General features: G+C 45.6%; 1 protein-coding gene across 2 annotated transcripts in view; it reads right to left on the bottom strand.

Annotated features, from left to right (window-relative positions):
* pip4p2 (phosphatidylinositol-4,5-bisphosphate 4-phosphatase 2) overlaps nt 1-23,975 on the bottom strand; it is a 64,651-nt gene that overhangs the window by 23,444 nt on the left and 17,232 nt on the right. For both annotated transcript variants that reach the window (XM_055633616.1, XM_055633615.1), the window contains exons 2-3: nt 9,706-9,854; nt 2,064-2,170 (exon numbers count right to left, since the gene is read on the bottom strand). In XM_055633616.1, coding sequence (XP_055489591.1) covers nt 2,064-2,170; nt 9,706-9,854 — 256 coding nt within the window. The remainder of the gene's footprint in view (nt 1-2,063; nt 2,171-9,705; nt 9,855-23,975) is intronic.

Genomic DNA, 23,975 nt, shown 5'->3' with positions numbered 1-23,975 from the left:
GGGGTGCAGACTCCCCAAACGGAATATGAGGTGCTGTTCCTCCAATTTCCGGTGCTGCTCGCTGTGGCCATGGAGGAGACCCAGGACAGAGAGGTCGGAGGCGGAGTGGGAGGGGGAGTTGAAGTGCTGAGCCACCGGGAGGTCAGCTAGGTTATTGCGGACCGAGCGGAGGTGTTCGGCGAAACGATCGCCCAACCTCCGCTTGGTCTCACCGATATAGATCTGCTGACATCTAGAGCAGCGGACGCAATAGATGAGGTTGGAAGAGATGCAGGTAAACCTCTGTCGCACCTGGAACGATTGCTTGGGTCCCTGAACGGAGTTGAGGGGGGAGGTAAAGGGACAAGTGTTGCATCTCCTGCGGCCGCAAGGGAAAGTGCCCGGGGAGGGGGTGGACTGAGAGGGAAGGGAAGAATTGACAAGGGAGTTATGGCGGAGGTTGGGCGATCGTTTCGCCGAACACCTCCGCTCGGTCCGCAATAACCTAGCTGACCTCCCGGTGGCTCAGCACTTCAACTCCCCCTCCCACTCCGCCTCCGACCTCTCTGTCCTGGGTCTCCTCCATGGCCACAGCGAGCAGCACCGGAAATTGGAGGAACAGCACCTCATATTCCGTTTGGGGAGTCTGCACCCCGGGGGCATGAACATCGACTTCTCCCAATTCTGTTAGTCCTTGCTGTCTCCTCCCCTTCCTCAGCTCCCCTGCTGTCTCCTCCCACCCTCCAGCCTTCCGGCTACTCCTCCTTTTCCCTTTCTTGTCCCCACCCACCCCCACCCCTGATCAGTCTGAAGAAGGGTTTCGGCCCGAAACGTTGCCTATTTCCTTCGCTCCATTGATGCTGCTGCACCCGCTGAGTTTCTCCAGCTTTTCTGTGTAACCCTCAATGTAACATAGTTCAATTACAAATTAAATGTTCACAATGAGTGATCAAAGGCCGGCACAGTGGCATAGTGGTAGAGTCGCTGCCTCGCAGCGCCAGAGACCCGGGTTCGATCCTGACTACGGGTGCTTGTTTGTACGGAGTTTGTACGTTCTCCCCGTGACCTGCGTGGGTTTTCTCCAAGATCTTCGGTTTCCTCCCACACTCCAAAGACGTACAGGTTTGCAGGTTAATTGGCTTGGTGTAAATTTAAAAGAAAGATTATCCCAAGTGTGTGCGCAGGGTAATGTTAATGTGCGGGGATCACTGGTCGGTGCAGATTCGGTCGGCCGAAGGGCCTGTTTCCGCGCAGTATCTCTAAACTAAACTGGTAAAACTTCTCTTTAAAAGAAAAGCAAATAAGCAAATAACCACCTTGGGTTTCACACTTCTGGAATTACGGGATGGAGTGTGATTCCGATAAGTGCGAGTTGTTGCATTTTGGTAAGACATACCAGGGCAGGACTTGCACAGTAAATGGTCGGGCCCAGCTGCTAAACACAGAAATCTGAAACTTTGCCAGATAGTTTGATCAGATAACTGGTTAATTTTCAATTACATCAAATGATAAGTAAATAGCAATTTTGTCACAACGATCTTATCATTGATTTATTTAAGAATATTTATCTCATTACCTCAAGTTTGGTAAAACAACATCGCAAATGTCCCTTTCTGTCAATCTACACACAATACAGGTCCACCACCGATTTTCCGGCACCCTTGGTTCCAGAGGATTGCCAGATTATCCGTGTTGCCCAACCAACAGAGGTCACGGGAGGAGTCCAGCGGTACCGGAATGGCTGCTGGGAGGCGGGGTGGGGGGGCAAGATACCGACCCACAAAATCTGCATCGGACGTCAGCTCCGGGAACAGATCTGCTGGCTCCGGCCGGGCCTGAGTTCCAGAGCCCCGACCGCAGGGGTAAATTTGACCCGACGATCGGCCTGCTTCACCCAGCCTAGGCGCCACATTTTTCCGGGGACTGATTTCAAGTTCGCTCCCTGAATTTTGTCTGGAGTAAAGGAGGTGCCGGATCACCATTTGCCGGAAAAATCGGTGGCGGACCCGCACTTTAGGATTTCAGCCAGTTCTTCATTTAAGAATGGCAACTTAACGCCTAGAGTGCAGCAACTCAATACCAACCAGTTAGGCCTTGGACATTCAATGCGCCGTGATGTGTCCTTACAGATGAGCAGGCAATTACAAGGACATCGTACATACTTCTTTCCAGCAGGAGGGTTTTTGATTGGCTGGAAAATATATGAAGCTTTTAATTTAGAACAATAAATGTTTCTTCTACATGTATTTCAAATATAATGCTACAAATCAAACGTTCAAATATATTTGTTCATATTACTATACAGTAAACGCTCCTTATAACGGACCATAGAGAGGGGGATGGTGTCCGTTGTTGCCGATTGTCCGCTATAACCAAGTATGGTATTATCCACCGGGTGGCGCTTTGATGGCAGCCTCACCTACAGTCTGTCTGTCCTTTTCGCCTTTTTTTTGTTATTTTTAGTGTGTTTAAAAAGTATGTGTTAATGTTCCCTGGTTTGTTTTATGTGGGGGGTGGGCGGGGGTAATTTTATTTCAATCTCTTACCTTGCCGGAGATGCGATTGTTTTCTGATCGTATCTCCGGTCACTCTACTGACTAACATCGTGGAGCTGGAGGTCTTGCTCGGGACTGAATTTGAGCCCCACCGCGGGGCGTGAACTTACCATCCGAGCCGATTCCTTGCTTGGGATCGACGCTCCAACCGCGGTCTGCGGACTTTAACACAGTCTCGAGTAAGAGACAGACGTCGGGAAGCTCCAAAACCCGCACAACGTTCGACTAGCCCTGACCCGGGGTAGATCGCCCGACGCGGGGGAGTTGAAATTCCCCCCCCCCCCCGATGCAGGAGCTTGATCGCCCCAACCTGGAGGCCTGCCGCCAGCTGATCGTCCCGTCAACGGAAGGTCAGAGCCCCCCCGACCGCTGGAGGACAAAGAAGGGAGAGATTTAACTTCCATCACAGTGAGGAATGTGGAGGAGTCACTGTTGTGGACGTTTATGTTAAAATGTATTTTGTGTGTTTTGTTGCTTTTTATTTGCATGACTGGCAAATCAAATTCCTCGTATGTTGCAAAACATACTTGGCTAATAAAGTATGATTATGATCATTTTATAAGTAGTCCAAGTGTCAGGGGTTATGGGGAGAAATGTCAGGAGAATGGGGTTGAGAGGGGAAGATAGATCAGCTGTGATTGAATGGTGGAGTAGACTTGATGGGCCACATGGCCTAATTCTGCTCCTAGAACCGATGAACTTATAAAGTCGTAAAAACAAACAACTGCATTTGCTGGTTAATACACAAAAGGACACAAAGTGCTGGAGTGACTCTCAGCAAGTCAGACAGCATCTCTGGAGAACATGGATGGATGACGTTTCAGGTCTGGACGCATCTTCAGACTGTCGGTCCGGAACTGGGCCTGGAATCCAGGCGAGTTAACCGAGGGGAGGAGAGGCGATGGTCGCGACCTGTTGGAGTGCTGTTAAGGGGCAGAGCAGGTAGCCGGTGGCAGGTGTGGCCTGGAATTGGCCGAGGAAGCTGTGTGGGCCGGCTGTGGGGAAAGGGAAAAATAGTACCGAAGCAACGTAACAGGATCTAGAACCACCTGAACCTACCTGATCTTCCGGTTGCTAAACACTTTAATTCTCCTTCCCATTCCCACACTGACCTTTCTGTCCTAGGTCTCCTCCATTGTCAGAGTGAGGCTAAAGGCAAATTGGAGGAACAGCATCTCATATTTTGCTTGGGCAGTGGTATGAATATAGAAACATAGATCAATAGGTGCAGGAGTAGGCCATTCGACCCTTTGAGCCAGCACTGCCATTTAATATGATCATGGCTGATCATCTAAAATTAGTACCCCGTTCCTGCTTTCTCCCCATATTCCTTGATTCCTTTAGTCCTAAGAACAAAATCTAACTCTCTCTTGAATACATCCAGTGAATTGGCCACCACTGCCTTCTGTGGCACAGAATTCTACAGATTCACATCTCTCTGGGTGAAAACGTTTTTCCTCATCTCAGTCCTAAATGGCCTACCACTTATTCTTAAACTGTGACCTCTGGTTCTGGAACTGTGACCCCTGGTCCTCCTAATGACTTCAAGTAACCCCAGAATTCCCTCTCTCCCTCCCCCACCTAAGTTGTGCCAGCTTCTCATTTTCACCCAACAACCAGCTAACAATGGCCTGTTTCCTTTATCATTGTAGGTACACAAAAAAGCTGGAGAAACTCAGCGGGTGCAGCAGCATCTATGGAGCGAAGGAAATAGGCAACATTTCGGGCCGAAACCCTTCTTCAGATGGGTCTCCAGCTTTTTTGTGTACCTTCGATTTTCCAGCATCTGCAGTTCCTTCTCAAATCCTTTCTCATTGTTACTTTTTTTGCATATCTTTCATTCATTGTTCATATAGATGAGGATTTCGCTACATCATCATCTATATCTCTCGTTTCCCTTTTCCCTGAAGAAGTGTCTCGACCCGAAACACACCCATTCCTTCTCTCCATAGATGCTGCCTGTCCCGCTGAGTTATGACAGCTTTTTGTGACTATGTAGAACGGAACCCATTCATCACCCAAAAAACACAAGAACACCTAGATCTCTCTGTACATCGCCCAAATGCAGACTCTCCCTTTAAGATAATAATCTTCCTTTTGATTTCTCTTACCAAAGTTCATGACCTCATTTATACTCATTAAACTCAGTTGCCCAGTCTTTTTTCCCCTGTCTCAATCTGTCTATCTATATCCTGTTGCGGAAGTACAGTATCTTTTTATAGTGTATCTTTATGCCTATTTTTGTACCCTCGCCAAATGTAACCTTGCATTCTGTTCCTTCTTCCAGGTCATTAGTATAAATAGTGAAGAACTGTCGGCTAAGAAATAATCCCAGCAGTATTCCACCTGTTACCTCCTTCCAGTTGGAAGAGAATCCATTTCATCCAGCTCGCAGTTTTCTATGACATGGCCAGTGTTCAGCAGGTTTTTTTTTTTTAAGTTTATTTTAGAAATACTGCGCGGAAACAGGTCCTTCGGCCCATAGAATCCGTGCAGACCAGCAGTTCCCATGCACTAGCACCATCCTACACACACTAGGGACAATTTACAGTTTTTACTAAAGCCAATTAACCTACAAACCCTTTTCCTTTTTGGAGTGTGTGGAAAACAGGAGCACCAGGAGAAAACCCACGTGGTCACAGAGAGAACGTACAAACGGACAGCACCCACAATCAGGATTGAACACGGGTCGCTGCTGCTGTAATTCAGCAATTGTACTCCTGCGCCACTGTGCTGCCCTGAGTGAAAGAGTCTTTTACCTAGAGTGGGCGAAATCAAGAACCAGAGGACACAGCTTTAAGTAGAAATATATAATAGGAACCTGGGAGGACAACCTTTTCCACACGGGGGTGAGAACAGGTTGGGCCGAAAGGCCTGTTTCATGCTGTATGACTCGTAGAACATGGTACTGTACAGCACTGGAACAGGCCCATCGGCACACAATCTCTGTGCCAAGCCCAACTCTAATCTGCCTCCACATAATCCATGTCCCTCCATTCTCTGCATAACCATGTGCCTATCCAAAAGTCTCTTAAATATCTCTGTCATATCACAAGCACTTTCAAAACATGCACAAACTTCTTTACTGTTTCGCGAGCTTCTTCAAAAGCGATCAGATTTGAATTTCTGGATATTCTTTGTACGTCATCAAGACAAAAATTTAAATTAAGTGACTTATTAGTCGTTGCTAATCAAGAAATAAACGTACAGTTTATGGCCACTGTCTTCAAAAGTTAATTTGGCTATTCATTAGTTATTTATTTTATTTATTTTAAATGGTAATTATGTACAGCAATGTTTAAATCTCACCATTCACCATTCTTCCACATTCCCAAACTTCATACGGCTGTGGAGGCCAAGTCAATTTATGTTTGTAAGGCGGAGATTGACAGACTCTCGATTAATAAAGGTGTCAGGGGATATGGGGAGAAGAGTTTTGAGGGGGGAAGATAGATCATCCTTGACTGAATGGCAGTCGACCTGATGGACCGAATGGCCTAACTCTGCTCGTGTAACTTATAACTATTTTGTGACAAGGATGATGCAAAACACAGGTTGTGTCAAACACAGATGACCTTTTATTTTTGCAGCGGTGGCACAGTGGTAGAGTTTCTGCCTTACAATGCTTGCAGCGCCAGAGACTCGGGTTCGATCCCGGCTACGGGTGCTGTCTGTACTGAATTTGTACGTTCTCCCCTTCACCTGCGTGGGTTTACTCCGAGATCTTCGGTTTCCTCCCACACTCCAAAGATGTACAGGTATGTAGGTTAATTGGCTTGGTGTATGTGTAAATTATCCCTAGTGTGTGTAGGATAGTGTTAATGTGCGGGGATCGCTGGTCTCTGCGGACTCAATTGGCCGAAGGGCCCGTTTCCCTGCTGTATCTCCAAAACTAAAAACACAGATGACCTCATTCTTCCCCATAATCTGACAATGTGAATCATGGTTTCATTTACATAACGTGTTGTGACAGAACTTGCTGTCATCAGCAAACTTGGCTCTTGACTCCTTTGCAAGATCATTTCTAGCATGGAATAGTAACAAGGAACATGAGTATCTTGCCCAAGAAATGCTTAGTTAAAGAGAGAAAAATCAGGAAGGGAGGTGAAGAAGTAATATGCAGAAATAATCGTATACAGACAGAAATGCCAATTCATATTTGTGTAATAATGCATGTGCTTTAAAAAAAAAATTAATTCCATCTTTTCAGAGTCACACCAGAGGCTATAATTAGCTTATTACTCCAGCTGGGATAAGCTATGCATTTATTATTTTGATGTTGGAAAAGTTAAAAATTAATTAAAATTTCAGAATGACTACAGACAAGAGGCGTGTCCAAGAATTTAAATGTGATTGCTTTAGAAATGGGCACTTTAACCAGTTGTATATTATGCACACATGCAAGTTCACACATGCCCTTAAAGTGCTCAAGGGTTATTGAAGGTTGAGGCATGTCAATGTCAGTTTGAAATAAATGTTTGATCTGTCAACTTTTTGCTGAGGCGCTACAAGGCTGAGAACTATATTCTGCATTTTGCATCTTCCCCTTTGCTATACCGATTATACTCGAGTTTGTCTTGATTGTATTTAAATTATGGTTCATAAGTTCGTAAGAGATAGGAGCAGAATTAGGCAATTTGGCCCATCAAGTCTACTCCACCATTCAATCATGGCTGATCTATCTCTCCCTCTCAACCCCGTTCTCCTGCCTTCTCCCCATAGCCCCCGACACCCGTACTAATCAAAAATCTATCTATCTCTGCCTTAAAAATATCCATTGACTCGGCCTCTAACACTATACCACACACTAGGGATAGTTTATAATTTTGGTAACGTGGCATTATCTGATCTGTTTGAATGGCATGCAAAACAGTTTTTCACTGTACCTCTGCACATGTGTCAATAATAAACCCAAAACCTTGCTCCTGCCTATCACATCTGCCTTCCTTAGTTGGGAAAGTGATAGAGAGTAAAATGAGCACCTATTGAGGGAGGAAACCCTTCTGAAGAAAGGTTTCGGCTTGAAACGTCGCCTATTTCCTTCGCTCCATAGATGCTGCCTCACCTCGATGCTCCATAGAGGGATATGGTTCAAACACGGGCAGATCATGTATTGTCTTTCTGCTGACCAGATCGCTCGCAACAAAAGCTAGTCACTGTACCTCGGTGCACGTGACAATAAACTAAACTGAACTGAAATGGGACTAGTGTAGATAGGGCATCTTGGTCAGCATGGGCAAGTTGGGTTGAAGTGCCTGTTTTCGTGCTGTATGACTGACTCTAACTCTGAAATCCATTTACCAAATGTAAGGCAAGGGAGTTGAAATAAGAAATAGTAATTACATACAAGTGTAAAATGTAAAATGATGTTGTCTCAATAGTTCAGCAGTGATTACATATTTGTCACATATGTACTTGTCCATGGCTTACAACTTTGTCAAAGGGAAGTGTTTTGGAACAGAAACACAGAAAATAGGTGTTGGCCATTCAATGTGATCACGGCTGATCATCCAAATTCAATATCCCGTTCCTGCTTTCTCCCCATATCCCTCGATTCCGTTAGCTGTATATCTCTAACTCTCTCTTGAATGCATCATGAATTAATGATGAGGAACAGCAGTGTACCTACAATATCTCCTTGCATTCCCCCCCCCCCCCCCCCCCCCCCCCAAGCTGCACACTGAAGTTATGTCCTTGGTTATAAACTTCGCAATAAACCAGCTATTAAGACATCTCCAAATAAACTGAAGTTTTGACTGAATCTACCTTGCATCCAGAATAAATATTTTTTCTGGACAGTCGACAAATAATAGTAAATTATCCATTCATCGCAGATCCTTAGGGAAATACAGCAACAACTTTTTCACATGGAAAAAATAGGCCCTGTCATGAAAAGTGATTTGTATTCAAGGGATTTAGAAAAACTAAGCAAAGGCAGATGGACTAGAATATGATCACGAAAAATTGTTACGCAATAAGTGAAGGCATGCAGGTCTGCTTTGGTAAAATTGTAAATTGTCCCGAGTGTGTAGGATAGTGCCAGTGTACGGGGTGATTGCTGGTTGGTGCAGTCTTGCTGGGCCGAAGGGCCGGTTTCCGCGCTGTACCTCTAAAGCTTAAAGTAAAGTCTAAAGAGTGGCAAAGATGGAAAAGAAAAATATTATTTTGCCCAGTATTACACAGAATTATTTCAGGATAACTTTGTTTTCAATATTAACATAGAACATAGAACAGGAACGGGCCCTGCAGCCCATAATGTTTGTGTCGAACATGATGCCGAGTTAAACAGATCTCATTTGCCTGTACATGATCCATATCCCTCTATTCCCTGCACCTACACGGGCCTATCTACAAGCCTCTTAAACAATACTATCGCATCCGTCCGTCTGTCTGTCTGTCTGTCTATCTATCTATCTATCTATCTATCAAGACTCCCCTCAATATCCGATGTTGCAGAGAAAACAATCTGAATCTATCCAACCTCTCCCAATAGCTGAAACCCTCTGACCAGGCAGCATTCTGCTAAACCTCCTCTGCACCCTCTCCAAAGTCTCCACATCGTTGCTGTAATGGGGCGACTAGAACTGCACTCAATATTCCAAATGCAGCCCAGCCAAAGTCCTACAGACCCACACAAAATTTATAACTTTAGGGAAATCTTTAAGGTATTTCGCAATTCTATAAATATTCATGTTTTATAAAATAAAACATTTAATAAAACCTTCAAATGCCAGGGGTGGTACAGTGGCACAGCTGGTAGAGCTGCTGCCTTACAGCTCCAGAGACCCAGGTTCAATCCTGACCTCGGGTGCTGTCTGTGTGGAGTTTGCACGTTCTCCCTGTGACCGTGTGTTTTTTTTTCCCCACATCCCGGCGATGTGCAGGTTTGTGGGTTCATTGGTTCATTGTGGGTTAATTGGCTTCTGCATATAGTCCTGAGTGTGTAGGAGGCCAAACTGGGATAACAAGGTATGATGTATGATGTGATAGTAGATCGGAGTGGACTCAATTGGCCGAAAGGCTAGACATGGCATAAAAACGATTTTTAAGCTTGAAAATTAGAAAAAAATATAGATTTTTTGTTTTAAATGCAATTTTGCCTCAGGCAATCTATATTTTATTGCATGCTGCTTCTCAGTCACAATGTTATATAGTATTAAGATATTCCTACCGTGGCTTCATTACAAACTGTGCATTTAACAACATGCTGATGAAGCTTGCTCTCCAAATTGATCAGGGACTGGCAAACACGGCAGTTTATTACTGGGACTCCTCCAACATCCGGACTGGCCACTGGACTGTAAGGAGGTGGAAGTTCTCCTGTTTAAAAGAAGACGTCACAAACATTCAACGCGTTAAAAAAAAAAAAACATGATTATAACAAGAGGCAAAAGAACGTTTAATAATCATATGTACCAAAATGGAACAATGAACCTCTTAACTTGCAGCAGCACCACAGGTTTGCGAACACAATACTCCAGAGATGGCATCATAAACAAATTACAAACTAAATTCAATAAATAAAAATCCCCATCTGGTGCACAACAAAACAACGGCGAAAGTCCTCCAATCCTTCAATCCGTTCCTTCTCTTGCTGCCCGTCCCGCTGAGCTACTCCAGCATTTTGTGTCTATCTTCGGCCATAGTCTCTGGTATCTGCCTCCACCACCACCCCCGGCAATGCGTTCCAGGCCTCCGCCACCATCTGTGTAAAAAGCCAGCCCCGCACATCTCCATTAAACTTAGCCCCTCTCACCTTGTAGCTGTGCCCACCAAAAACCAAGATAGTTCAGAGTTTAGTTGGAGTCAATAGCCTGATGGTTGTTTGGAAGAAGCTATCCCAAACCTGGACATTATAGTTATCAGGAGCTTATACCTTCTTCCCGAAGGATAGAGTGAAAGGAGAAGTGTGGCCAGGGTGGTGTCTTAATGATACTGGCTGCCTTTTTGAGGCAGAGCCTCCTACACATCCCTCAAATGGTCGTGTGGGGGGGGGTGTCAGTACCCATGATGGACCAGGCAGCCTTCACCACTTTTTGCAATCTCCTTTGTTCCTGGGCGTTCGAGTGGCCGAACCAGGCCGTGACACAACCAGTCAATAAGCTCTCCACCGTACACGTGTAGAAGTTGAGAGAGTATTCATCGATGTGCTGAATCTCTTCAATCGTCTGCGGAGTGAGAGTCGTCCCTATGATTGCATCGATGTTCAGGAAACGTTGCCACACACCACAATTGGGCCTCAGCCAACTGGAGTTTGGAAAGGGCCCCTGGACTTTTGCTCATCATACTAAGTCTCCAAAACACATACTTTGTGCCAGCTAAGCAGAGAAGCAGATTCAGATCAGCGTCCCATACAGCCAAGTAGCCGGCCAATATTCTTGGCAAAAGCACCCTTATTCCACAAGGGCACAAGGACATGATTCTGAGCCCATTATCTTTTGCTTCTCAAACTTGGTCCAGAAGACCATACGACACAGGAGCAGAATTAGCCATTCGGCCCATTGAGTCTACTCCGTCATTTAATCATGGCTGGTCTATTTTTCCCTCTCAACCTCATACTGCAGGTCACCTGGTCGTTATTGGTGGAAAAGCAAATTTGCAGATGACACAAAGCTGGGTGACAATGTGAACTGTGAAGGGGATGCTATGAGGATGCAGGGTGACTTCAACAGGTTGGGCGAGTGGGCAGATGCATGGCAGATGCAGTTTAATGTGGATAAATGTGAGGTTATCCACTTTGGTGGCAAAAACAGGAAGGCAGATTATTATCTAAATGTGTCAAGTTGGGAAAAGGGGAAGAACAATGGGATCTGGGCATCCTTGTTCATCAGTCTATGAAAGTAAGCATGCAGGTACATCAGGCAGTGAAGAAAGTGAATTGCATGTTGGCCTTCATAACAAGAGGAGTTGAGTATAGGAGCAAAGAGGGTTGTGAGTCTGTGGAATTCTCTGCCTCAGAATATGTTGGAGGCCGGTTCTCTGGATGCTTTCAAGAGAGAGTTAGATAGAACTCTTGAAGAAAGCGGAGTCAGGGGATATGGGGAGAAGGCAGGAACGTGGTACAGAATGTGGATGATCAGCCATGATCACATTCAATGGCGGTGCTGGCTCGAAGGGCCGAATGGCCTACTCCTGCACCTTTTGTCTATTGTCTAAAAGATAACACTTCCTCGTGTGTATCAACGCTTCGATAGGGGACGGCACAGTGGTGCAGCGGTACCAGGTCCCGCACGGTGGAACGTGTTTCTAGCTTCAGGTTCCTGGGAGTCAACATCTCCGATGACCTCTCTTGGACCCACAATACCTCTACTCTGATCAAGAAGGCTCATCAGCATCTCTTCTTCCTGAGGAGACTGAAGAAGGTCCATCTGTCTCCTCAGATCCTGGTGAACTTCTACCGCTGCACCATCGAGAGCATCCTTACCAACTGCATCACAGTATGGTATGGCAACTGCTCTGTCTCCGACCGGAAGGCATTACAGAGGGTGTTGAAAATTGCCCAACGCATCACCGGTTCCTCGCTCCCCTCCATTGAGTCTGTCCAAAGCAAGCGTTGTCTACAGAGGGCGCTCAGCATCGCCAAGGACTGCTCTCACCCCAACCATGGACTGTTTACCCTCCTACCATCCGGGAGGCGCTACAGGTCTCTCCGTTGCCAAACCAGCAGGTCGAGGAACAGCTTCTTCCCGGCGGCTGTCACTCTACTCAACAACGTACCTCGGTGACTGCCAATCACCACCCCCCCCGGACACTTATTATTATTTATTCAAATCATGTGCTATGTCGCTCTTCCAGGGAGATGCTAAATGCATTTCGTTGTCTCTGTACTGTACACTGACAATGACAATTAAAATTGAATCTGAACAGGCTCTCTTGCCAAACTTGCCTCTGCCGACCAAGACACCCCATCTAAATGTTATTGCATGCCAGTTCTCAGTCACAATGTTATCTATAGTAACAATGTGATTATATATAGTCCAACCTGCCTGAATTTGGCCCATATCGCTCTAAATCTTTCTTATCCACGTACTTGTCCAATTGTCTTTTAAATGTTATTATAGTACCTGCCCCAACTACCTACCCTGGCAGCTCCTTCCAAATACCCACCGCCATTAATGTGAAAATGTTGCCCCTCAGGGGATTCCTATTAAATCCTCCCTCCCTCACCTTAAACCTATGTGCTCTGGTTTTAGAAAGTGGTGAACACAGCCCAGTCGATCACTAGCTCATTACTTCCTTCCATCCAGTCCATGGTCGCCTTGCGTTGCATTTGGAAAACTGGAAATATCATCAGGGATGCCGACCACTTCTACTTTCTGGGATAAGGGCACAGAAGGTTGAAAACCCAGATTCATGATTAGTGCGGTTGTCAAGCATTAGGGGGAGAAGGCAGGAGAATGAGGTTAGGAGGGAGGGATAGATCAGCCATGATTGATTCGCGGAGTAGACTTGATGGGCCATATAGCCTAATTCTGCTTCTATCACTTATGAATTATGTGTAGGAAGGAATTGCAGATGCTGGTTTAAATCAATTACAGGTGCACAACCTTTTATCCGACGATCCAAATAACGAAAACCTCCGAATAGCGACATTTTTTCGGTCCTTGAAGAAAGGTCCTTGAAGACGTTCACCGAGGGTGGCCCGCAGAGGTGACAGCGGAACCTCCGGTCGGTCCTCGAACAAAGGGGAACTAAATCCCCATTCATAAAAGAGAAGGTGAGGGTATATTGCACGGGAGGGTTAATAATTGACAATATGCTGCTGCCTGCCCGCTGGGTTAAAAAGTTCCCACGGTAGACACGATACACAGTGTATCGTGAGTCTTGCGTGGGAACTTTTAAACTCAGCGTGCAGGCAGCAGCAAATTGTCGCTCCCTTCAGTTTCACCCCACCTATACCCCTCTGCTCCCCGGCCATGTGTGTGACCCCTTCCCTCCCCTCTCCAGCTCCCCGCCCATTGCACCGGCGTGGGGGCTTTGCACTGTCTTCACTTCGGCGATGCCAGCAGGTCAGTGCCAGTCACCGGAGATGTCAGGACCAACGGGACACCGACCCCCAGGCCCACCGCAAGCACGGAGATCCCAGAGACCCACAGCCTGCAGCAGCCCAGCCCCGTTCCAACTCCAGAGGAAAACTGCAAACTGGCTGGAGACGTCAGGACCACCAGAAGCTGCTCCCCGATGGGCCGCTACGGCGACAAGTGGCAGTTCGCCCACAGCCCGAGCTGCGCCCTCTCATCGGGACACCGACCCCCAGGCCCACTGCAAGCACAGAGATCCCAGATCAGCAACTCCAGCCCAGCCCCGTTCCAACTCCAGAGGAACACACAGTGTATGGGCAGAAGCGGATAGTGTGGAAGGTACTTCTTGTTCTTGGGGTAGCGCAGCTCGGGCTGTGGGCGAACTGCCACTTGTCGCCGTAGCGGCCCATCGGGGAGCGGATTCCTCTGGAGTTGGATGGGGAGGGGGGGGTATTGTGCTGTTTGATCGCCCCCTACTATCCCAGGGACAGGGAGACAGGACATTCACCGAGGGCGGCCTGCAGAGGTGACAGCGGAACCTCCGGTCGGTCCTCGAACAAAGGGGAACTAAATCCCCATTCATAAAAGAGAAGGTGAGGGTATATTGCGCGGGAGGGTTAATAATTGACAATCTGCTGCTACCTGCCCGCTGAGTTAAAAAATTCCCACGGTAGACACGATACACAGTGTATCGTGAGTCTTGCGTGGGAACTTTTAAACTCAGCATGCAGGCAGCAGCAGATTGTCGCTCCCTTCAATTTCACCCCACCTACACCCCTCTGCTTCCCGGCCATGTGTGTGACCCCTTCCCTCCCCTCTCCAGCTCCCCGCTCATTGCACCGGCGTGGGGGCTTTGGGTGCAGTCACCGGAGACGTCAGGACCAATTGGACGTCGACCACCAGGCCCACCGCAAGCACAGAGATCCCAGAGACCCACAGCCAGCAGCAGCCCAGCCCAGCCCCGCTCCAACTTCTTCTGCCGGGATCAAGGCGCAAACTCGCGACCTTGCGGATATGAGCCGAGCACTCTACCACTGAGCCAGCCATTAAAATCTACGCAAAAAAATTTCCATTCCGAAGACCAACAAATTCTGAATTACGATAGGTCTCTGGTCCCAAGGCTTTCGGATAAAAGGTTGTGCACCTGTATAGACACAAAATGCTGGAGTAACTCAGCGGGACAGGCAGCATCTCTGGAGAGAAGGAATGGGTGACTTTTCAGGTTGAGACCCATCTTCAGTTTGAAGAAGAGTCTCGACCCAAAACGTCACCCATTCCTTCTCTCCAGAGATGCTGCCTGTCCCGCTGAGTTACTCCAGCATTTTGTGTCTACTTATGATTTATAGTCAGACTTAAGACCAGCTTCCTCCCCACTACTCCCAGACTCCTGAACCAATCACCCATTTCACCCGTATTCCCCAGAGATGCTGCCACACACTCTTAACTCCACCTCATTTGGTTATTGTACTTTGTATTTTGTGCACCTCTTTGGATTGCAGTACAATCTTGCCCCATTCTGCTGTTCTGTACTCATTATTACATTATAATAATAATAAATACTTTATTGATCCCCTCAGGGAAATTCAGATGTCCAGAAGCCCCCAACCAACAAACCCACAGATTCAGAACGAACGCAGACAGAAAATACATAGAATACACTGTGGACACGACCTGAGAGCAAGAAATACTTAAAAAGACCAATAAAATTAACAATTAAAAATTAAAAATTGCCAGAATGCATCCCCCTACAGCCTAGCGGTCCGAATTATAAAATCTGCTGGCTGCAGGGGTGAAGGATCTCCTGAACCGCTCCGTTCTACAGGGCAGGGAGAGGAGCAGGTTGTTGTTCCGAGTGCTCTTTTGACTCTCCAGAATTACATGGAGGGGATGCCTGGGGTTTTCCAGGATGACCTGCACCTTGTGCCTGATAACGCCTCTCAAGCACATCCATCCCAGAGTCTACTCTCCCCTCCAGCACTGAGCCACCTCGTTTAACCAGCTTATATGTCGTATTTATCATTGAGCAAAAACTCTTTACTCTGAAGACAGGCACAAAATGCTGCAGTAACTCAGTGGGTATCAGGCAGCATCTCTGAAGAAAAGGAATAGGTGACGTTTCACGTCGAGACCCTTCAGTCTCGAAATATCACCTATTCTTTTTCTCCAGAGATGCTACCTGACCCGCCGAGTTACTGCAGCATTTTCAGTTGATCAGTGTAAACCAGCATCTACACTTCCTTCCTACACATACTCTTTATTCTGTGAGCTTTATGCGAGTAAAGTATTTCATAAGGTCATAAGCGATAGGAGTAGAATGAGGCCATTCAGCCCATCAAGTCCATACTCCGCCATTCAATCATGGCTGATCCATCTCTCCCTCCTAACCCCATTCTCCTGCCTTCTCCCTACAAACTCTGACACATGTACTAATCAAAAATCTATCTATCTCTGCCTTAAAAATATCCGCTGACTTGGCCTACATTGTCCTTTCTGGCAAAGAATTCCACAGATTCACCACATTGCATCCCGGTGTATACTGGTATATAAGGAAGGCAATAGACAATAGGTGCAGGAGTAGGCCATTCGGCCCTTCGAGCCAGCACCGCATTCAAGTTGAACAAGATCAAGTCAAAATAAACAACAGACCAAGCCAGGTCCCAAGGACTAGGTATACCTCTGGAGGACTCTAATTTCCAAAACTTTATCTGAAGCACACGAGACGTCTGACTGGTAATAGGACACACAATCACTCGGGCCTGCCCTGTCTTTCATTATGCCGAAACAAGGGACTGCAGATGCTGGTTGACAAAAACAGACACAAAATGCTAGAGCAACTTGGTGGGTCAGGCAGCATCTCTGGAGAACATGGATAAGTCTGAAGTAGGGTCCAGAACCAAAACGTCACCTACGCATGTTCTCCAGAGACGCTGCCCGACCGCTGAGTTACTCCAGCACTGTGTGTCAGTCTTTGAGGAAGATCAACTCCATTACCATAGATTTCTGACTGACCCCCATAACGTTTTCCAATAGGTTGTCATTTTTAAAGGGAAAATATAAAAAAATCATGTGAGGCATTCTGGCTACAAAGTCCCTGGATGCCGGCTGCAGAAGTGCAATGAAGAATTGTCCTTTTCTGCTGATAAAGGATAGGAGTCAATGAGAGGTTTACCGACTCCTTCGGAAACTTATTTTGGTTTGTTCAACTTGATCTCCCTGAGGCTGGAACTATCCCAACGTTCAACAAACAGCTAGACAAGTACATGGATAGGACAGGTTTGGAGGGATATGGACCAAACGCAGGTAGGTGGGACTAGTGTAGATGGCTGCTGTGTGGAAGGTGGGCCAAAGGGTCTATTTCCATTGTATCACTCTATGACTTTCTGAATCTATGGCTTTGCCTTGCACTAAATGTTATTCCCTTATCATGTATCTATACACTGTAAATGGCTTGATTTTAATCATATAACCATATAACAATTACAGCACGGAAACAGGCCATCTCAACCCTTCTAGTCCGTGCCGAACAACTTTTTTTCCCTTAGTCCCACCTGCCTGCACTCATACCATAACCCTCCATTCCCTTCTCATCCATATGCCTATCCAATTTATTTTTAAATGATACCAATGAACCTGCCTCCACCACTTCCACTGGAAGCTCATTCCACACCGCTACCATTCTCTGAGTAAAGAAGTTCCTCCTCATATTACCCCTAAACTTCTGTCCCTTAATTCTGAAGTCATGTCCTCTTGTTTGAATCTTCCCTATTCTCAAAGGGAAAAGCTTGTCCACATCAACTCTGTCTATCCCTCTCATCATTTTAAAGACCTCTATCAAGTCCCCCCTTAACCTTCTGCGCTCCAGAGAATAAAGACCTAACTTATTCAACCTTTCTCTGTAACTTAGTTGTTGAAACCCAGGCAACATTCTAGTAAATCTCCTCTGTACTCTCTCTATTTTGTTGACATCCTTCCTATAATTGGGCGACCAAAATTGTACACCATACTCCAGAATTGGTCTCACCAATGCCTTGTACAATTTTAACATTACATCCCAGCTTCTATACTCATGTAATCATGTATTGTCTTTCTGCTGACTGGATAACACACAACAAATGCTTTTCACTGTACCTCAGTACAATAAACTAAACTGAACTGACTTCAGATTTCCGATTCTGCTGGCAACTGAGAATTGATCAAATGACATGATCCACATTTTCCCTCAGGGGCACTTACAATCTAAGATACATTGATTGACGTCAGTTGATCAAACAATGCAACTCACGAGAGATCTCATTAAAAGGCCAGTCAAACTATGACCATAAAATGCAGCTTCTCCAGTCTTCCCTAGAGTCATTGTTATGCATTCTGTTTAAATATAGGCATTTCCCATGAACTTGGCGTGGAATCATACTTTAGGTCACAACGTCCCAGATATTAAAAGGAACGCTACTAGCTACGTGGACCTACACCAAAATAAGGCTGAAATTTAACTATTCACTTAGATTTCATTTCAGAGATGCAGTGTGGAAACAGGCCCTTTGGCCTCCTGAGTCTGCACCAACAAGCGATCACCCGCACACTAGTTCTGTCCTGCACACTAGGAACAATTTTTACAGAAGCCTGCAAACCGCACGTTTTTGGAGTGTGGGAGAAAACCGGAGCACCCGGAGAAAATCCATGAGGTAACAGGGAGGACTTGCAAACTCCGTGCAGACTGCACCTGTAGTCAGGATCGAACCCAAGTCTCTGGCGTTGTAAGGCAGCAACTCTACCGCTGCGCCACTGTGGTACTGATACTCGGAACAAAAGGAATCTATAGGTTGAATCATAATTCAGGTTATCTAAGTTACTCTGGCATGAAGTATAATAATTGACGTCAATTAAAAATCGCAAAAGGAAGGTTGTGTAAAAGTGCCAGACGATTCTGAAAGATTAGAACAGAATCCGAGTTTCAGTAATATTCATAGAATCATAGTCATACAGCAAGAAACAAGCCCTTCGGCCCAACTCATCCATGCTAACCAAAAACTTGAATTGTCCAAAAATGAATCTTTATCAATTTCACAAGTGTCTTCCAACAGCCTATTCTGCTTTTAACAAATATTTATCTGAATTACATTTATATAGCTTAGTGTAGGACAGTTTCTGCAAGTTGTTTGTAACTTTGTTTAATCTGCTGTGCAATAGTCAGTTAGATGGCAATCACCCTTTTTCTCAAATGTTTTTCTGCATTGTCTCACTGTGAACCAACTGAACCAGTTCTATCCGCAAGTTAAGAAACATCTTATTGAAATCTAGGTTTTATAATTTGTTCCTTTGGAAGAAACATAACTATAAAACAAACCCACTTATCTATTTGTTTACGAAGGAACTGCAGATGCTGGAGAATCGAAGGTTACACAAAAAAGCTGGAGAAACTCAGCGGGTGCAGCAGCATCTAAGGAGCGAAGGAAATAGGCAACGTTTCGGGCCGAAACGTTGAAGAAGGGTTTCGGCCCGAAACTTTGCCTATTTCCTTCGCTCCATAGATGCTGCTGCACCCACTGAGTTTCTCCAGCTTTTTTGTGTAACCATTTATCTATTCAACAGGCATGCGCGATAAAGCATACATTGTTCGACCAGTGTGGCCAATTCAAGAAAAGACAATAGAGACAAAACGCTGGAGTAACTCAGCGGGACAGGCAGCATCTCTCGAGAGAAGGAATGGGTAACGTTTTGGGTTGGGACCCTTCTTCAGACCCTTCTCTCCAGAGACGTTGCCAGCCCCGCTAAGTTACTCTGGCATTTTGTGTCTATCTACGGTGTAAACCAGCATCTGCAGTTCCTTCCTACACAAGAAATGACCCTGCGAAAATGGGATTTTCTCACAAATCCCCAGCATAAAGCGGACTCAAACTGTAGATGACCGTATCATAGGTTGACACAAAATGTTGGAGTAACTCAGTGGGCCAGGCAGCATCTCTGGAGATAAGTAATGGGTGACGTTTTGAAGATGGGTCTCTCCAGAGATGCTGCCTGGTCCGCTGAGTTACTCCAGCATTTTGTGTCTACCTTCCAGTTAAACAAGCATCTGCAGTTCTTTCCAAAACGATGACCATATCATCTTACATTTCCAAAGAGCAGCTTCCTGGCGTGGTTTCACATTTAATAACCTTTAGTAAAAGCCGCAAAAGGAAGTAATGAATGATACAGGTACAGAAACCATTGTTTAGTTTAGTTTAGAGATACAGTGCGCAAACAAGCCTTTCGGCCTAATGGGTCCGCGCCGACCAGCGATCTCCGCACATTAACACTATCCTACACATAACCCAACAAGGACAATTTTTTAATTTTACCAAGCCAATGAACCTACATAGTTGCACGCTTTAGAGTGTGGAGATGGTGTGTGTGGAGTGTGCGTGGAGTGTGTTTGTTTTGCTTTCCTTCCCAGATCCCAAAGACGTGCGGGTTTGTAGGTCAATTGCAATCCGTAAATTGCCCCTTAGTGTGTGAGGAGTTCATTGTTAATCTGTGCAATTCTCTGCCAGAGAAGGCAGTGGAGGCCAATTCACTGAATGTTTTCAAGAGAGAGTTAGATTTAGCTCTTGGGGTTAACAAAATCAAGGGATATGGGGAACTGGGTACTGATTTTGGATGATCAGCCATGATCATATTGAATGGCAGTGCTAGCTCAGAGGGCCGAATGGCCTACTCCTGCACCTATTTTCTATGTTTCTATGTAAGTGGGGTAACCGATCTAGTGTGAACGGCGTGGACTCAGTGGGCGATGGGGCCTGTTTCCGTGGTGTAACTTTTTTTTTTGTTTTTAAGTTTTAAAATATCACAGCCACAATCCACAGGCAATATTAAGAGGCTTGGAACTTTTTTTTTTTTTTTTTTTTTTTTTTTTAAATGGTATTAGTTAAGGAGGAAATATTGGCCAGTAAATTGGGAGAATTCCCAGCTGCTCCCTGAACACTGACACATGATATTTTAATGCCAAACTGAACTGGCATGCAGGAGCATAGTTTGAAACCTAAACCAAAATACAGCAGTAGCGACAATGCAAATAACTCAGTGGCACTGCACAAGTGTTGGCCTGGATTATGTGCTTAAATCTGAGACTGACTTGGCTGATATGATAAAGAAGCCTTCACTCCTTATGGCCTAAGATTCGAGAATCTCATCAATTGCTTATCACAGACAAGGAATTGAACCATCTTTGCCGGGAGCTGCAGAGACATGGACGAAACAGGCTCTTCGGCCCAACTTACCCACACCGGCCAACATGTCCCAGCTACACTAGCCCCACCTGCCTGCCCATATCCCCCCAAACCTGTCTTATCCATGTACCCGTCACAATGTTTCTTAAACGCTGTGACAGTCCCAGCGTCAACTACCTCCTCTGGCAGCTCGACCCACACATCCACCGCCCTTTGTGTGAAAAAGTTACCCCTTGGATTCCTATTAAATCTTTCCCCCTTCACCTTAAACCTTTGTCCATTGGTCCTCGATTCCCTACTCTGGGCAAGAGACTCTGTGCATCTACCCAATCTAGTCCTCTGATTTTATACAGTACACCTCTGTAAGATCACCTATCATCCACCTGCACTCCAAGGAATAGAGTCCCAGCCTACTCAACCTCTCCCAATAGCTCAGACCCTCTAGCCCTGGCAGCATCCTCGTAAATCTTCTCAGTACCCTTTTTACATGATTTCATATAATGTTTTAAATCATTGATAGATTGATTGAAATATACAGCATGGAAACAGAGAGAGAAAGAGAGAATGAGAGCGAGAGAGGAAAAGAAGTGAAACTGCAGACAAATTGGCCCGACATCAGCAGTAGGGAAAGTGCTTGAATCTATTATTAACCAAATCCCTGAGAAATAATAATAGAACTGGTCTGAGTCAACATGGGTTCATGAAAGGGAAAATCATGTCTTCTGAAGCGTAGCGGCATGGATGAAAAAAAATCTTGTTCAATAAGCAGTAGTCTGGGCATAGACACAAAATGCTGGAGTAACTCGGCAGGTCAGGCAGCATCTTTAGAGAAAAGGAAACGATAACGCTTTGGGTTAAAACCCATGTTCAAGCTCAAAGCGTCACCTACTCCTTTTCTCCAAAGATGCTGCCTGACTCGCTGAGTAACTACAGCTTTTTGTGTCTATCTTCGGTGTAAACCAGCATTTGCAGTTGCTTCCTAAACATATAGTCTATGTTGCCTTACAGCGCCAGAGTCGCGGGTTCAATCCTGACTACATGTGCTGAAGGTACAGAGTTTGTACACTCTTCCCGTGACCGCGTGTATTTTCTCCGAGATCTTCCGTTTCATCCCACACCCCAAATACGTACAGGTTTGTAGGTTAATTGGCTTGGTATAAATGTAAATTGTCCCTAGTGTGTGTAGGATGGTTTGAATGTGCGGGGATCGCTGGTCGGTGCGGACTCGGTGGGCCGAAGGGCCTTTTTCTGCGCTATATCTCTAAACTAAACTAAAAATTTTCAATGCACAATGTATCGTGATAGAATTAAAGCCTGTGCTTTGCCATTAATTAAATCACAGATAAAGTTGTTCAGCTTTCACAGCATTCTCCTCCTTCCATGTGAGGTAAGCTATCAGGAAGTCAGCCAAGTAACAATACTCAGAGTGAACTAAGAGATAATACATTCAAGAGGCAGAAACTGCTATTCAATTTGGATCAAAACAAATACAAACAGACAAAGGGCTCTGCTTTTCAATGTAGCAATCTTACAACACAGTTAATCAAGGCAAAGCTCACAGGACTTATACCCCCACAGCAAAAGGTAAATAAGAAAAGCTTGATCAGAGACATTGATTCAAGAAGTTTAAAAAAAGACTCAGCCTTTAAAATTGAACATTATTTGTGGTTCTGGTTACCTATTCATTGAAATAACTGTAAAATTCCTGAAAGAGTGTTGAGGTAGACCACGGAGATGATGTGAGGTACCTGCAATTTAATTTAGATGGAAAGATAAGAAGCTTCATTAAACATATAACAGACAACCTCTATGTTTTGAAGGGCCCTGACATGAAACGCCACCCATTTATGTTTCTCCAGAGATGGCCCCCTGAGTTACTCCAGCTTTTTGTGTCTATCTCCGGTTTAAACCAGCATCTGCACCCCTTTCCTACACACCTCTATGTTACTGCAGTTCAGGTAACAGACATTCCGCCTTGCAGAATTCAAAAATCAGTTCCAAAAAGACAGATATGGAATAACAATTTGCTTTTGTTGAAGTTATGTGAAGGGAGGGGGGGAATGCATTTTTTCTCCCCAAAATTGCATACACAGATGATGTGAAAAACAAAATTCAAGACCTCCCACCCACCGGTAACATAGGGGTCATCGATGTAGAATGGGGAAGAATGCTTACATAGGCTATAATATCACAAGTAGAATTAACTTTGCAGCAGCATATGAATCTCAAGGATAGATTTTCATCTTAAAATGACTGAGTTACCTCTTTAACAGAACACTCAACAAACTATGGATATTTATACACCGGAGATGCCAACGACAGCTGCGCTTCCAGCTGATATCCAAGATAATCAATTGTGGTATTTGCAGGATGATAACTTCATAGGCCACATAAATGTAAATTCAATGCATCAAAAGCAGAAAGTAAAACTTTGAAGGAAACATGGTTAATCAGCTGGGCTAAAATCTGCTCGGTGGTACTTCAGCTCAAATTTATACAGCATACGGTCATACAGCACGGAAACATTCTTCGGCCCAACTTGGTATCATAGAGTCAGAGTGATACAGCGTGGAAACAGGCCATTGGCCCCAACTTGCCCACACCGGCCAACATGTCCCAGCAACACTTCCACCTGCCACCTGGAGCGTTTGGTCCAAATCCCTCCAAACCTGTCTAACTGTTTCTTAAATGTTGGGATAGTTGGGACAGGCTTTTTGGCCCAACTTAGTGTCATAGAGACATACAGTGATACAGCAAGGAAACAGGCCCTTTAGCCCAACTTGCCCATGCCGACCAAGGTGCCCCATCTACACTAGTTCCACCTGCCTGCATTTGGCCCATCTCCCTCTAAACCTTTCCTAACCATGAACCTGTCCGAATGTCTTTTAAATGCTGTTTTAGTATCTGCCTCAACAGGAAGCAAGGTAGGAGAGGGAACTGGGGTCTGGTCTACCCTGAAGGACAGCTGCGGGCGGCACTCCCGGGGCGGGCGAGGAGAGGGACATCACATCCAAGGAAGGCAATGGGTGGAGACCTTGCAGCAGCCTGGGGCTTGCCCAGGATCGGGCACCGCTCATAAGATCTAGAGCATGGTACACAAAAATACTGGAGAAACTCAGCGGGTGCAGCAGCATCTATGGAGCGAAGGAAATAGGCAACGTTTCGGGCCGAAAACCCTTTTTCAGACTGATGGGGGGTGGGGGGAGTGGCAAAGAAAG

This window comes from Leucoraja erinacea, chromosome 4 (genome assembly GCF_028641065.1).
Source record: "Leucoraja erinacea ecotype New England chromosome 4, Leri_hhj_1, whole genome shotgun sequence".
NCBI lineage: Eukaryota > Metazoa > Chordata > Chondrichthyes > Rajiformes > Rajidae > Leucoraja > Leucoraja erinaceus.
This window is presented reverse-complemented; position numbering and strand designations above follow the sequence as displayed.